The 15873-nt window shown below is 38.1% G+C and overlaps 1 protein-coding gene across 1 annotated transcript in view; it reads right to left on the bottom strand.

Annotated features, from left to right (window-relative positions):
• Window positions 1-957: 957 nt before the first annotated feature.
• Window positions 958-15873, bottom strand: part of LOC121424220 — a 46106-nt gene continuing 31190 nt past the window's right edge. Inside the window, exons 18-23 of the mRNA XM_041619827.1 lie at window positions 15767-15840; window positions 13726-13854; window positions 8607-8735; window positions 7092-7246; window positions 3871-4006; window positions 958-2683 (exon numbers count right to left, since the gene is read on the bottom strand). Coding sequence (XP_041475761.1) covers window positions 2606-2683; window positions 3871-4006; window positions 7092-7246; window positions 8607-8735; window positions 13726-13854; window positions 15767-15840 — 701 coding nt within the window. The 3' untranslated portion in view covers window positions 958-2605. The remainder of the gene's footprint in view (window positions 2684-3870; window positions 4007-7091; window positions 7247-8606; window positions 8736-13725; window positions 13855-15766; window positions 15841-15873) is intronic.

The following is a 15873-nucleotide window of genomic DNA, read 5'->3' as shown; positions in this document are numbered from 1 at the left end:
TCGCAAGATAAGAGCGACTTTATGAACGACTGGTGATCTTTTTTTGGTAGATGGTATACACCATTGGCGATGGTTTAGCGCGGATAAGAAGGGTTCACCAGTCGTTAAACTTAAAGTCGCTCTTAACTTACAAACAGCTTTATGAAACGGCCCCCATCAGATTTTGAATTTTACGAAACATGATTTTTCTTTTGAAATTCAGATATCGGACATTAAAAAGTGGCATTTGGTAACCATTTTCATATTATACTCACTCACGCATGACTGGGGGTCGATCGTAGTAATACCGGGTGAAAGAGGAGATTTTAAGCTTTACAATGATTGGTCACTATCTATTGTTTTTATGAATAAGTTTTGATAAATCATCAATGATTTACGTTTACTATTTTTTATGGGAGGCGCTGCATTTATATCAGTAATCAGTGATTATCATGATGATGCTATTAGTATATAACAAACACAATAACAATGTACACTTCAGAAAATGCGAACGATAGACTACAGGCGTTAAAACTTGTAATATAGGCTCACTTAAAAACAATTCACATTATCGGTTAACCTATATATTTAAGAGCGGCGCCATGATGTTGAAATAAAGTGGGGGGGGGGGGGTAAAAACGACGATCAAGTCATATCTGTTTCGTCATTATCTTGATAAAAGAAATACTGCACGGTGCAGATCTTCCCCTTTTACATGTTTTATTCCTTTCCCTACTTTTCTCCTTCACTGTAAAAACTGTGGTGTTAAAACTTACACCAATTGGTGTTAATAGAGGACCACACCCTATGAGGTGTTAAAATTACACCCTAAAGATTGAACATAACACCAAAGAGTGTAAATGTAACAACCAAAGGTGTTGTAATAACACCTATAGGTGTAAAACTAACACCACCAATTTAACACCGGTGTAAAATAAATGGTGTGGTCCTCTATGTACACCGGTTAACACCACATTTTTCGCTGTGTTTTTTGTAGTTTTTTCTTCTCTTTTTTTGGGGGGAATGATATTGGCAGCCTGATCTCAATAGTCTAAAGATTCAAGCGCCATCAAAACTAGATCGAGAGGTTTGAAGCTGAATCAAAGGACAAATTAATTTGGATGAACATCTTTAATGATGATCGAATGATCCTTTGCATAGTGCGATACAGTAATCATGATAATACATCAGGTGCTGTTATAAGTGCTATACAAATAATGTTAATTATCATTATTACTCTATGATACATAACAAGAGGAAAGAGTGCGAACGTACTAATACAAATGCTATTTGTCTCTTGACCTTCTTGATGATGATTACCGTGCCTACAGAAGAGTTTCGAAGGAATTATAAGAACGCGAACATCACGTACGGTTTGAGGTTCTACGCACTTTGAGACCATTTATTTATTCATTTATTATTATTTCATCTTAAGAGGGGGGGGGGGGTGCCTCATCTCCTTACCACATACCTGTAAATCACTGCTTCCCATCTTAGACACCACAATAATTCCGTCAATAATTGTCCCCCATTTCACGAGTTTATTTTTGCTTCCACAGATTTTTACAGGTTCCTTCATATTCCACACTCATTTATTGAAATTCTTATACAAGTATTCTATTTGTATTTTTATACTGAATTACTTTGCCACACTATATGTTATGTCATAATCAAACGTATTGTTTTTATTGTCTTCATATTTCGTTATTTTTTTTTATTTATTTTAAGAGGGGGGGGGGGTGCCTCATCTCCTTACCACATACCTGTAAATCACTGCTTCCCATCTTAGACACCACAATAATTCCGTCAATAATTGTCCCCCATTTCACGAGTTTATTTTTGCTTCCACAGATTTTTACAGGTTCCTTCATATTCCACACTCATTTATTGAAATTCTTATACAAGTATTCTATTTGTATTTTTATACTGAATTACTTTGCCACACTATATGTTATGTCATAATCAAACGTATTGTTTTTATTGTCTTCATATTTCGTTATTTATTTTTTGAAATATAAGAATAATTTCAAATAAAAAAACAGGTAAACATGACGGTGAATGAAATCAATTTTCATTAAAAGTTGACTGTTTTAGATCGTATACAGTTAATTTCTGGAACACTGACTTATAATGAGTAAATGTTAAGAAACTATGCAGTTAATCCAATTCACAGTGGCGTAAAGACAATAAAAATAAAATAAACAAGGAAAGAAAAGGAAAGAGAGAAGGATGAAAATGATATGGTTTTCTGAATACTATGTCGAAATCTGTCTCATAAATATGGTTTCTGTAATAAAAATGTCAAAATTTTGGCTCTCTCGCAACTTTTATTTGTATTCTGCCCCCCCCCCTCCTCAAAATTTTGCCTCATTACACACTGCCTGTTCATGCCATGATTATGACCAGGAATTTTTTTACTCTTGCCCCCCCCCCCCCGATCCCTGTTACGCCCCTGATTTTGATTCGTTAGTTGGAAGAGTCCTTTCCTGTTGGTAATATGCGTACTGGGTACACGCTAGTTTGATATCGGTGGCGCCGTTTTAGAGTTGTGTATAGACATGACCGGGAGACATGATCACTTTCACCGATGGCACCTCGAGTCGACGTCTGCTGAGGATTCACTCGGTCACGGTAGCACTTGTATGTAATTTTCAATTTCACGAAGGTATTCTTTAATAAGCTCGTAGATGAGCAAATATTCTTCCTGCATTATAAGAATAGAAATAGTGATATATGAAAAACTGTTTGGTATGATTTGGATTAATGTAGGGGGAGTGGTAATTGGAAGCAGCCATTCTTTGCCTTCTTTCAGAGTAGACATGGTAAATAGCTAGTCTGAGTGACGAATCATAGATATTGAGCGCTTGGGCTATGTGGGAAAAGCGCGTTATAAAGGTTAATTATTATTACTATTATTATACAGAGATTTTAGATTCTGAATTTGTTTAACATGCATTCCCCGCATCCTCACGGTAATAATAAAAGGTACCTACCTCTCTGAAAAGGGGCTGCTGAATATCACTTTACAGTGATGAATATGGGGGGGGGGGGGGTGGGAGTTGAATATGAAAAACATATTACAAATTGTAATTTTTATGATTGTGTACTTCACCTTTACTGAAAAAGTAGTTTCCGTGACCCCTACTTATACTAACAGGCGACAAATTATGATAATGGTTTACAGGCGAATCGAGGTACGTTGATTTGATATGTGGGAACACATCAATAAGCTGGTCATATAGACACAAACACACACACACACACCCACACCACATTTATAGGTTCTACACACTCACATCCAACCCCGTTCACACGCGCACTTTTTCTTTACGATGAAAAAAAAAAACACACTCCCCTATACAGTGCGTATCAAAAAAAGTTTACACTTTGAATAAGCCCTGGGAATTAAAAAATATAAAACATGTGGGTAAATTTTTTCACATATATTCTTGTGTTGGGTTTCATCTATCCAATGAAAGTGAAAGTTTTGAAAGAATGTTACACTTGAGTGAGCACTGTCCATTTTTGTAAAGCTCGCAGAAATCTGTTTGCGCAGAAATGCTTGTTTTCACTCTGTGTCATGGGGAATGGGTGAAATCAAACTTACCCTGCGAAGCATTTCTCATTCGTTTCCCTTGCACTTTTAGTCATTTGAAATAAAACGGATACATTCAAGCATTTTGTAACAATTTTGCTACCCAAATTGAAATTTCGACAATTATATCGTCATTTGCTTGAATGGATCTATACCAATGTTAAAATGTGGAAAAATCTTCAAGATATTATATTACAGGATTTTTTCTTAGTGTAAACTTTTTTTGATACGCACTGTATAATGTATCACACATACACCCCGACACAAATATAATTGACAATATTGCTAAAGGTTACCTTGGTTTGTACAAAATGCATCCTTTCATTTCTAAGCATCTTCACCACTTTAAAGACATCCACAGCACCCTCTTCGTTTACTTGTGCAATGCACTCAAGCGTGCTACAGAAGACACCTGTTCGTCCAACCCCATTGCTATAAAATGGTGAAAATGTGTTAAAGTTATATTTTGATTGTTAATGAATAATACAGACCAGGCGCGTACGCAGGATTTTTGAAAGGGGGGGGGGGGTTTTCGAGCTGATTTTTTTTTAAATCTCCCGCCCAGTCTCTAAAAAGTGATGAGCGGGGGGAGGTGATGATTTTTTTTTCTTTTTTTTCAGCGCTGCAAATAAGACAATAACATTTAATTGGGGATGGGTATGTAACAGTGCGGTCATGACCCGCGAGCGAGCAGAAATGTTCTTGTTTTTGCGTTGAAAACATAACCTTTTTGTCAATAGTTTGTTGGTATCATAGTCGATGCTACATGTCCTTCGGATCGTAGCACTCATGATATGGCCAACCGCGTAGCCAGGATTTCATTTTGGAGGGGGCGGTAAATGCACGCGAAGCGTGTCAACATTTACAGAGCGCGTGAAGCGCGCTCCCTAGGGGGTGGGTGCAGGGAGGGGGAGTTTCCCCCTCCCGCGCGAAGCGCGAAGCTTTTAGTGTTTCATAAATTAAAATGAAAAGGAGCCGTTTCTCTTGTCTCTAGTACCTCCAATTCGGTTGACTATATTGCGATTTTGAACCTTGTTTTCAAAAGTGATTGTAAACGCACAAAAGAGGTATACAATGGAAAAAATTAAAATGATAATAACTCCGCGCGAAGCGCGGAAGCTAAAGTGATTTATCAATTTTTCTTGCCATAAAAAGGGTCCCGAGAAAAGGGTATTCTCAAAGATATATTGAAACTTTCTTTGGAAAGATCAGATTTGATTACAAACAATTTAGCATCAGTGCATATTTTTAACTCGCAAAACAGAGGAGAAGATTGGTAGAGGAAGATATTCCTCCCCGCGATGAGCAATGAAACTCTGAAATTTCAAAGGGCGGACGTTTCATCAAATGTAGATATCTCTAATACCCAATCGTCTCTAATTCAATTGATTTTCTAAGATTATTGAACTTCATTACAAGGAAAATAGTGCGCATAAAGTTGAAACTTCTGTGATTGATTGAAATTATCTATCTATATAATAAAGGATGATTAATTTTTTTGACTTATCCTGAAGCGCTTCATTTTGAATATAAAGAAACTTAAGTGTCATTCAAAATTTTAAACTGAGGGCGCAAAATAGGACAGGAGATGAATGTATACAGGGAAATGACATGAAGTTTAATACAATTTGATAAAAAAATATTGTACTTTTTTATTTAATACGACACGACTTCCATACCTTCCTCTTTTTAAATTAGGAACCTGTTTGCCCCCAAATTATGGTTGTTTATAGTAATGAGCTGAAAAGCGGGAGAAGCTGACTTTATGGAGGTGACGGCAGAAACTGATAAAAAGATTTTACCCGCTCGGAGCCGACCAGACCAGAAGTTGCGCGATCAATTGAAAAAAAAAAGATAACTTCATACATTTACTTCGGCCTAACCTTACTCAAATTCATGCCCTAATGTATACAATTTTAACTTTAACTGGCAAGAAGCGCATAGCTGAGGTTGAAAAACAGGGTTAGAGAAAAGGTGGGGGAACAATGGAGAACTTCAATATTGTCATTTAACCGCGCGCAGCGCGGAAGCAAAATTCATATATGAATTTAAAGCAAGAAGAGTGAAGGAGTTTCTCTTTTGAGAAAAAAATAAAGAATAAATAGAAAAAACACAAAGCTACCTTTCTTCCCTTTCCTTCCTTCCCTTTTCCTTTTCTCCTCTCCTTTTTTCCCTTCTTTTTTTTCTTTTTGGGGACGTTTTTTTTGGGGGGGCGACCGCCCCCCCTGGCTACGCGCGTGGATATGGCCTTGATCAGAACACTAGAAACTTGAGAAATGTCATGAATAATTACAAGCGAGCGGAGCAAGCGAGCCGAAATGTTTGCGTTTTTCCGTCAAAACATACAATTCTTCTCAATAGCTTGTTGGTAATGATTACATATTAGTTGATGATACATGTCCTTCTGCTCGTAAGTCTCATGATATGGCCTTGATCAAGAGACTAGAAACTTAAGAAATTTCATAAATGATTACGAGCGAGCGGAGTGAGCGAGCCGAAATTTTCGCGTTTTCCGTCAAAACATACATTTCTTGTCAATAGTTTGTTAGTAAATCAAGTATTAGTCGATGCTACATGTCCTTCTATTCGTAACACTCATAATACGGCCTTGAACAGGAGACTAGATACTTATGGAATTTCATAAATTATTACGAGCGAGAGGAGCGAGCTAACCGACATTTTAGCGTTTTCCGTCATTTTGGTTTTCATATTGGTAAAACATATTTTGTAAGAAAACGTATGTCTTTGTCTTGGTTCACTTGTATTCATAAGTATACATCATGACAATCATGTATGGCCTTGTAAATGGCGATACCGTGATCATGTCGGCGACATGCGGAAATAAAAGATATAATAAAATGGAGCGAGCGAAGCGAGCGGAAATTTTTTCTGTGTTTTTCGTCGGAAACATGAGATTCTGTTCATTATTGCTGTCATATACATTATTGGGTATGGGAACTGTCCGTAACCAGACCAAGGAGTTATCAGGCTCTTGCCCGATAACTCCTTGACCAAAAAAAAAAAAAAAAAAAAAAAAAAGGAAACGAAAAGGGGGGGGGTTTGAACCCCCGAAACCCCCCCCTTGCGTACGCGCCTGATACAGACTACAGAATTATAGCCTCGATCATAACGACAATTCAGACGTAGCTTCTCTCTCTCTAAAAAAACAACAAATGCCTAAATTTGCAAATTAACAAAGACAGGGAGACTTGACATAATATTGCCATCTACGTTTTCTATAAAATGTAGAAGTGCCCATAGAACAGGACAATGAAAAGGTGTTGGACTGTTGAGAGCATTAATGTCGATGAAATATAAACAAAAAGGGAAATGAAATAAGGAAACATCTCTCTTTGTTGAAAACACCGTTAATTAATTTGGCGCTTTTCATACCCGAATACGGTAAATTTTAGATTATAAAACCAATAAACCCTTTTGAGAGCAGAACTGAACGAGAAACGCAATCAAATTAGAACGCCTTATGCCTTCTTTAATTTTCATTATTTTTTTTACTCACATGCAATGAACAAGAACTGGAAACCCCTCTGGAGCTCTTTTAAAAGCGTCCTCCACTTTTGCCATCAGATTGATTAGTTGAAGGGCTCGGTTCTTTAGTTGCCCTGCCTCTGTTGGCCAGTCGAGGAACTGATACTGCTTCACCAGATGACAAGTCTTGAAGGGGTAAATACATTTGTAGATATACAGGGTGTATAAAAAAATGTTTACACTTAGAAAAACTCCTGTAAAATAATACATCTGTAATATCCTGAACATTTTTCACATTTTAACGTTGGTACAGATCCATTTAAGCAAATGACGATATAACTGTCGAAAAATATTTCCGCTTGAGTGAGCACAACTTACTTTTGTAAAGTTAGTGAAAAATGATTTGCGCAGAACTTTGAAATAGTTATGCGAATAAAAGTAGACCTTGATCATGAAAAACATGCGGAATTTAGCTATTAAAATTGATTTGAAGATATCTTTTACCTTTTTATCTTGCTTCCTTGTCCAAAACACTTCAAAGAGTGCTTGCACCCCACCCCACACACCGAGGCCATCGTGACGATATTTGCTTTGCACTGAGCGGTAATTTACATGAAAATGCTAAGGTTTTATTTTCATTTTGTTAATCATTGTCAAGCTTGGGAAAAGTGTGGAGAAGCAAGTATTGAATTAAAAATGATTTGTAAACCCACTTTAAATGATAAAAGCTTAGTGAAAAAAATGCTGGAGATGTCTGATATAAGCTTTTTTTCAGATTCAGTTATGTCCTCAGATCCAGCTGGCACAAAAAGGGTAAAGGTTGTGCTTACTAAGTGTTGAAATTTCAATTTGGGTGGCAAAATTGTTACAAAATGCTTGAATGTATCCGTTTCATTTCAATTGACTAAAAGTGCAAGGGAAATGTATGAGAAATGTGTCGCAGGGTAAGTTCGATTTCGCCCTTTCCCCTCGACACAGCGTGAACACGAGTATTTCTGCGCAAACAGATTTCTGCGAGCTTTACAAAAATGGACATTGCTCACTCAAGTGTAATATTCTGTCAAACCTTTTACTGTCATTGGATAGATGAGACCTAAACCCAAGATTATATGTGAAAAAATTACCCACATGTTGTATATTTTTTTATTCACAGGTCTTTTTCAAAGTGTAAACTTTTTTTGATACGCACTGTATACAAGTTACCAACTCTGAACTATTTGATTTAATCAGTCGGGGGGGGGGGGGGGGTGGTTACCAAATTTAGAATACGCTTAATATGACCAAGTAGATAAAGGAATAGATTTTCCTGGGCCATTGAATAAAATTTGTTATAAACATTTTAAAGCTTCTGAAATCTTTCAATTTGATCGACTAATAGTAAACTTGTCTTAGAAAATGCATTTTTTTTTATTATATCCATTATTTACGAAGCGGTGATCACTATGCACCATATCTGTGGAGGAACAGGAACTACAGTACAGGCGAACAAATGTTTAATTTTTTAAATGATATTTTAAAAACGTAGGACGTAAAAGAAAGCATATACCTTTGATTTATTGCTGGTCACTTCCATCTTCCTTTCTATCAGCCCTCCTTTCTCAGTGACAGACAATGTAGTGACAGAGAAAGATCCAAAAGTAGCAACACCATCGTCCAGCCAGTATTGTGCATAACACTAAAGATATCACAATAAATATTAGAACGATAGGAGTAGCTCAAATTAAGGTTTTCCAGAGATATCTACCCTTTGAAACATTGGTGAAACCGGAAAACGTCTTTGCCGGGAATGGAACCTGGGGGGGGGGGGGGTGTTTCACAAAGATTTAAGCCAACGAACGTAGAGGGCAGCAACACACAAGCGTGTTGCTCTAAGGAAGGTCAACTCGATACGCGCATGCAACTGAGCTGCGCGCATATTTTATTGTTCATGACAACGAAATCAAATGCCGATCCAATACAACAACAAATTAGTAGTGATCAAGAAACGAATATGAAAGAATATGACTACAACGATATCAAAAATAACATTAAAAATATGTTGAGGGATATACATAAATATGAAAACATACTTTGATATTTAAAACTTTACAAATGCAAGTTTCAGGAAACTAAAATAATTACCAAATCGGTGATTGTTGTTATCAGCGATTTCACCAGACGGCTGAATTAGGTGATTTGCGCCGAGACGATTTTGTGACCACTCGCAAAGCATTTCGGGATTGAATATGTCCCCCTTATTTTCTCTGGGCTCTTCGCTGAACCCATCATCATTCTATGCTTAAGCTACATTATGCTCCGTCGTCTGCTTAGATTTCAACCCCTAGTCTAGCACTGGTACGTACTTGTTCTGCTAGGCGTCGATCAGCATTTATCTGCAGTCCATATAGGCCGTGACTCATTTATTTATTTATTAGAGCAGGCAGCAATGCCAATGGGTATTAAAAAAAATAATTCACGTATCTATCAGTAGTATGTTATCATTTCTTTTCACCATTTTCCCCAAAACTTATAAATTTAGAAATACATTCCAATCAGTAATAAGTGAAGTCTACATCTAACCTAGATCTTGATCATGTTGATCGATAGACCAAAAGCTTCAGTCTCTGTATTTTGGTTGCTCTGCTGAACTGCGCTGGCTCACTCACCGATGGAGATTATAGTAAAATGTCAGAAATTGTTGAATAAATCCCCAGAAACGACGGTTATTCCTGTCTAGTTGATCGATAGACCCAAGTCTAAAGATCTAGAAAACTTTATTTGTCTAACTAGACTGTAGACAAATGCTTTGACCAGTCTCGATCTGTTTGTTGAAGATGTTGTTCCACACTGGATATCTAAGTAGATCTAGAATATATATAGATCTAGCACGTCTTGTTGGTATGAGTTGGTATGAGTCTATGCAACAATAAAAAAATACTAAAATAATAATCAACTCAAAACAGAATTCCACATTGTCTTTATAGTATAGGACGCCTAAATCTAGACCATTTGAGGGTTGGTCCATGCAAGCTAAGTTTGGTTCAATTAAGGCCAGCCTGCATGGGCTAGGAGGTTATGATTTTTTAGTCCGTTAAATGCCTACATACAGGGTAAAGTCTAGATCTAGAACTAGAAGATTATATGGTTGACAAGTTACCGTTAGGCCTTAGCGTTAGGCATGAAATCTTTAAAAATTCAGTCAGAAAATGCATAAAAATAAAATCACGACGAGCTCAGTCACTTTGCTCTTTCACTTTCGAAATTTCTCCAAAAAAAAACCGCGTTCTGCCAGCCAAGCCCAGGCCATGCAGGCCCAGGAAAATTTACCAATTGCAATATGGCAAACAAATTATGTAAAAGTCTTTAAACATTGATTGCACAGAATCAATGGTCAAATTAAGATATGGATGCTGTCTATCAAGTCTACTTTCTACCCAAAATCAGAAATTAAGATGGTCTAATCTATCTAGCCCCCATTTCTAGTCTAGGCCTAGATCTATAACTAAGGTTTCTAACGCAAAACGAATGTCGATGATGGCACTCTGCAAACGATGTAACATTGCAATCAATTTCCCTCAATTGGCTGATTTTCTTAGAAATTATTGAAGAAAACCAGGGAAAATGTGAATAGGTGGCCGTTTATTCAAGCTTTTATTTGGCTTTGGAAGTTTGGTTGCTCAATGATTATCGACCTTCGACGCGACGCAGCGCCTGCATGGCTGTGCAGCTCAGCTGCAGCGCGCAGCCAATGCAATGCATCCGATGCATGGGTTTTTTTTTCGCCGTCCAGTCTCGGACTCGAAGTTGAAATTAGACCCGGATTTCGGGGATGCAGCTTCTTCTATTAAGATTTATAGACTTAAAAGTCAAATGCAATTTAAAATTTGAAATCTGACCTTGAACAATCATCGTTGATAAACATCAGCCCTGAAGCAATTGCACTTCAAATCAGACCAGGCAAATTAGATGTCATTGTCTATGTTGCTAGAAGATCTATGACGAGTCGACTGCGCCCCAGCGCATCATCAACGTCACTAGTTAGCTACGCGACCGGCCCAGACTCGGCGCACCCAGGCCAGAAAAATGACCTCGATTATTACGGTGGTTGTCTATGCATTTATTAGTGGTGCAGCGAAATTCAGCAGAGGAAAATAAGAGATAAGAGGGATCCTCGTCATAGACTTAATATTCCAAAATGAGAAAAAATGTCAAAATCATGATTATTTAAGCTAAATAATTTCTTTAAAATTAAAATTAATATTTTTAATATTTCTACCCAGAATAACCGATCTAATAATTGTTCATTAAAAAATATTTGAAATTAACAAATGAAAAAAATCAACTCGACAAATTTCCGAAAAGTCCCCCTTATTTTTTAGAGTGGTCACAAAATTCGAGCGGAGTTGACCTTCCTTAGAGCAACACGCTTGTGTGTTGCTGCCCTCTACGTTCGTTGATTTAAGCATGACTTAAGTCGCACTTAAATGCCGACGCGTACATGATATGCAACGCGCGATCTTATTGATTGTTACGCATTAGTGCGCTTCCTCATTACACGATCTGACCAATGCGGTCAAGCCTTTCATACCGTACGCAACTCGGTATTTAAGTGCGACTCTAAGTCATACTTAAATCTTTGTGAAACACCCCCAAGGGCCCCTAGCTTAGAACACCACTGCCTGGGGTGGTATTCTGAGATCCATTTTATCTCAGATAAAATGAAATATTTTATCTCTGTTAAATCTCTCCGAATTGGTATTCTGAGAACCATTTTATCTTCATTTTATCTCTGTAAGACACCCCTATTTTTTAATCAATATCCAATTAGAAACGCGCTTTATAGCTCTCTCATATCACTCAACCAATTAAAATCCATTCCGCCAGGAGGTGTGGCAAAGGGGCCAGATTGCGTCAAGTTATTGACTTCAAATACGCTTGCACTATACGCTTGCGCGTCTTTACGGAGATTTCTTTTTAACAAAAAGGACAATACTCTCATTTTTTTTCGAAGTCTATATCTCATCTTTTCAAACATCATTTCAAAGACAGTATTAGTACAGAAAAGTCTTATGAAATACTCTCTGATTGTACAGGAACAACGTTAAGGTGTTATTCTCAATAAATATATAATTTTTCTTCATTTTCATGTCACCATTTGGGGTTAATACACCTAGAAATACTGGTGAAATCAACGTCGCAGAGATAAAATAGCCTCCACCCCCCCGGGGGGGGGGGGGGCACTTACATTGACAAGTGGATACCATGCGCGACCAAAAAAACACGTAAAAAGGATGTCTTTTTCACGATAGGGCACGTTACGTACGTAACGTGATAAGGGTGTCAAAAACACAAAAATAGTGAAAAAAGGGTATCTATTTCGCTAGGAAAATTACGTGTTTAGGGTCGACTTTGCGGGGATGATAAAACAAAATTAAATGTTTTATAAAGGATGTCCTTTCTGCCCCAACACTACGTGTTTAGAGTCCGATTTGCGCGAGGTGTAGAAGGTGGGGTCGTATAACCAAATAAGGTAAAGCCGACGACCGAAGGACCCGTAACAATAAAACATTCCTGTACTTGTTTAGGGGTTCGTTTCAGGGAATATTTGCCAAGAGTATCGTTTTGTTTCCAAGACTTGTTAAGGGTAGGGTTTCACACGCCAATACTTGTTAAGGGGTGCATTTTCAGAATATGAAAATTACGTGTTTAGGGTGCTTTTCGATCCCATGGTCGCGCATGGTATCCACTCGTGAATGGAAGTGGCCCCCCCGGGCTCCACCCTCTTTTAAGTTTATTTTATTTTTCCTTCAAAGTAACATGGGCGCAAGCACATCATCTGCGTTGCAATGGCCAGATACGCGATGGGTATGTGTACGCAGGCATTGTTCTGTTGCGTATCATTAGTAGATACGCAAGATAAAATCTAAAATTTTATCTGAGAGATAAAATAAAATATTTTAAAGATAAAATGACCTCAGAATACCACCCCAGAACAACTTGACCACAGACACATGTTATGTAACATATATAAAGCGTGTCAAGGGTTCCCCGGACAAACGACGTTGTTCGTTGTGTCATATTTCGATGAATAATTTATAATATATGGTAGCCTAGGTGAACGAAATGGAAGCTATTTAAGATTGGTCGCAGCTTCTCCTGATTTTGTTATAGGATAAAGCAAGCTTTCGACTTTCAGTCCTACTTTTCATCGAGAACAAGGTTCCTCCTTTTCATCACCGTGACAGATAGAAATATATATCTGATGTACAAAAGTTAAAACAGTTCCTTCAATCACTGTGCAGTTTCGGGTTTCATAAAATAATACTTTCAAAGTTATAATGACATTTCAATCAATTAACATTGGCTAGGTTTTCAATATTGACGAGCCGGCTTTGTCGAGAATGCGGGGCCCAGCTATGCAGGTGAGACCAAAAATGGGGTGTTGAAACTCAGTTGGTCATGGAGGACCAAACCTTGATGCCTAATTTCACTACAGAATTTGAACAGTTGGGTATATGTATAGATGATGAAAAAAACCCACTTGTGATTAATGATCTGAAATATAAGATTGCTTTGTAGAACTAGTAACATCATCATAGTAAGGACCATTCTAATCATTATTTTTAATGAAAGATGTGAAAAACGTGAAATACTATTACCCCCCCCCCAATAAAAATATTCCTTACCATGTCACGTCTGTCAACATCATTAAGCATGATGATTACGGAGGGTTGATTGTAAAAAACCACGTCCCAGAAATCAGCGACTGTGTTAGGCATGGGCATCTGTGTGGTTATGAACCTGCATCGATTACCCTGTATACAATAATGGCACAATCAAAATGATAAACCAATCATAGAGGTGCCGTAGCCGAGAGTTTTAAGGCTCCTGACTATATGATGGGGTGACCAATTTCACGGCCGGTTTATGTATTTGGCCCTCTATCGGCGACGCCATTGCTGCGGTGGGCAAGTGCGCTGACCGCGATTGGCTCTGTGTACAAATTCAATGAAAGATTACAGATAAGCTCTGATATTGTGTCATTAACTTCATCATATATCAATAAAATAAAGCATGGACACCTGGTTAGACGATGTAAGACAATGGCCATATCTGACCGAGGAAGGTATGATGAATTTTTGCACTTTGGCTACTTTTTCCCCTTAGTTTTGTCAGTAAAAGTGAGTTGATGATGACCAAGACTCGCTGTTGGTTTTCATCAGGTAGCTCACTTCCTGTTGCTAGTAAATTGTGTTAGAGTAGCGGGAGAGTGAACGAGACATAGAGTGAGAGAGAGAGAGGGGAGAGAGTATGTGTGAGAGGAGGGGAATAGTGAGAAAGGGGGGGGGGGGGTAGTGAGAGAGAGGGGGGCTAACGAGAGAGTGTGTGTGAGAGAGAGAGAGAGGGATAGTGTAATACAGAGAAGGGGATAATGAGAGGGAGAGAGAGAGGGATAGTGTGAGATAGAGAGAGAGAGAGGGGGACTGATATATCCATCTATAAGCATCAAATAAATCCCCCCTCCCTCCCCCCCACAAAAAAACCACCACCACCACATTTTATGCAGGCCTATAAGTATCCAAAAGGAGGGGGCAAGGCCCCTGTCTTAAACAAAGACTTTAAAGTCCTTTCTGTTGATGTTTTTTATCCACTGGCGACGCATTCCTTCATCACGGCCTGGAAACCTATGCAGGGAGGCTGCACACACAAACAGGCTTCATGAGTCCAAGGCGAGTGAATTTCACATTCACTTTGCTTCCAATCCTGAAGCTTTTTCCAATTGTTGTGGCAATTGAACACAGCACAGCTGCGACCTGAACTTCTCCGATCAATGCTCATTGTGCATCTTACAAGAAATCTGCTCAATTGGTCCAAAATAAAAAAAAATCGAACGAATGTACCAAATACCCTATTGACTTGTGTACTATAAAAGTTGATTCGCCCACCGCAGCATGGCGACCAGTCTGCTGCCCTCTCACGTAGTGAAATTGGACTATACATTGAAAGTCCGGGGTTCGATCCCTGGCCGCGGCACCTATGCCCGTGAGCAAGGCATTTAATCTCTTTTATCCTGCATTCAAATGGAAATGCTATACGCATTCTTGGCAACTAGGTGTGCACTTGTATGTTAAAAAAAATCTTAGAGATATATAAATCGATAGAACGTACTCATTCCTAGCAAAAGTGGTATGCCTACGGTTTCCGATTGATATGTGACTTTAGATTTGCAACAAAGTTTGTGATGCAAGGCAGTTAGTTGGACGCAGTTATGGGAAAATATATAAATTGTCTTGCTCGTTTACATAATATTAATTATGGCTGAATAAACGAGCCGCAGAACTTGCGACACGGAAGAAGTTGCCTAGGAAGTTTAGCTGAACAAATTACAGAAGTCAAGAACAGAGAGAACGTATCGTCAAATGCACGTCATGACAACCGAGGAAATCTCTGTCGAAAATTTGTAAATCAAACAGCGGGATGAGTCATTGATTCTGCACAAACGATTTTTCTTAAATCAATTTTTCTATCAGAGCTGAAACTTAGGACGAAACTGTTAATCCTGTTCCCAATCAGGACAAAGACTTCCAAGCTTTTCGAGCATTTTCAATACATTTGCTCTGTTCTTGAATAATTTGTCCTTTCGACATTTTTTAGAGGCTTACCGAGTTTGCAATTACCTCTTTCCTTGATTAAAAAAACTCCCAATTTGAACATTTAACATCTCACCTTAACATAGCTGGCATCGATGAAGTTTGACCCTGAAGAGCCTTGAGACTCCAGGATTACTCGGTTCCGGTCAACTGGATTTCAAGGTGATAGTTAAAAGATATGAA

Source organism: Lytechinus variegatus, chromosome 11, assembly GCF_018143015.1.
Source record: "Lytechinus variegatus isolate NC3 chromosome 11, Lvar_3.0, whole genome shotgun sequence".
NCBI classification, from domain to species: domain Eukaryota; kingdom Metazoa; phylum Echinodermata; class Echinoidea; order Temnopleuroida; family Toxopneustidae; genus Lytechinus; species Lytechinus variegatus.
This window is presented reverse-complemented; position numbering and strand designations above follow the sequence as displayed.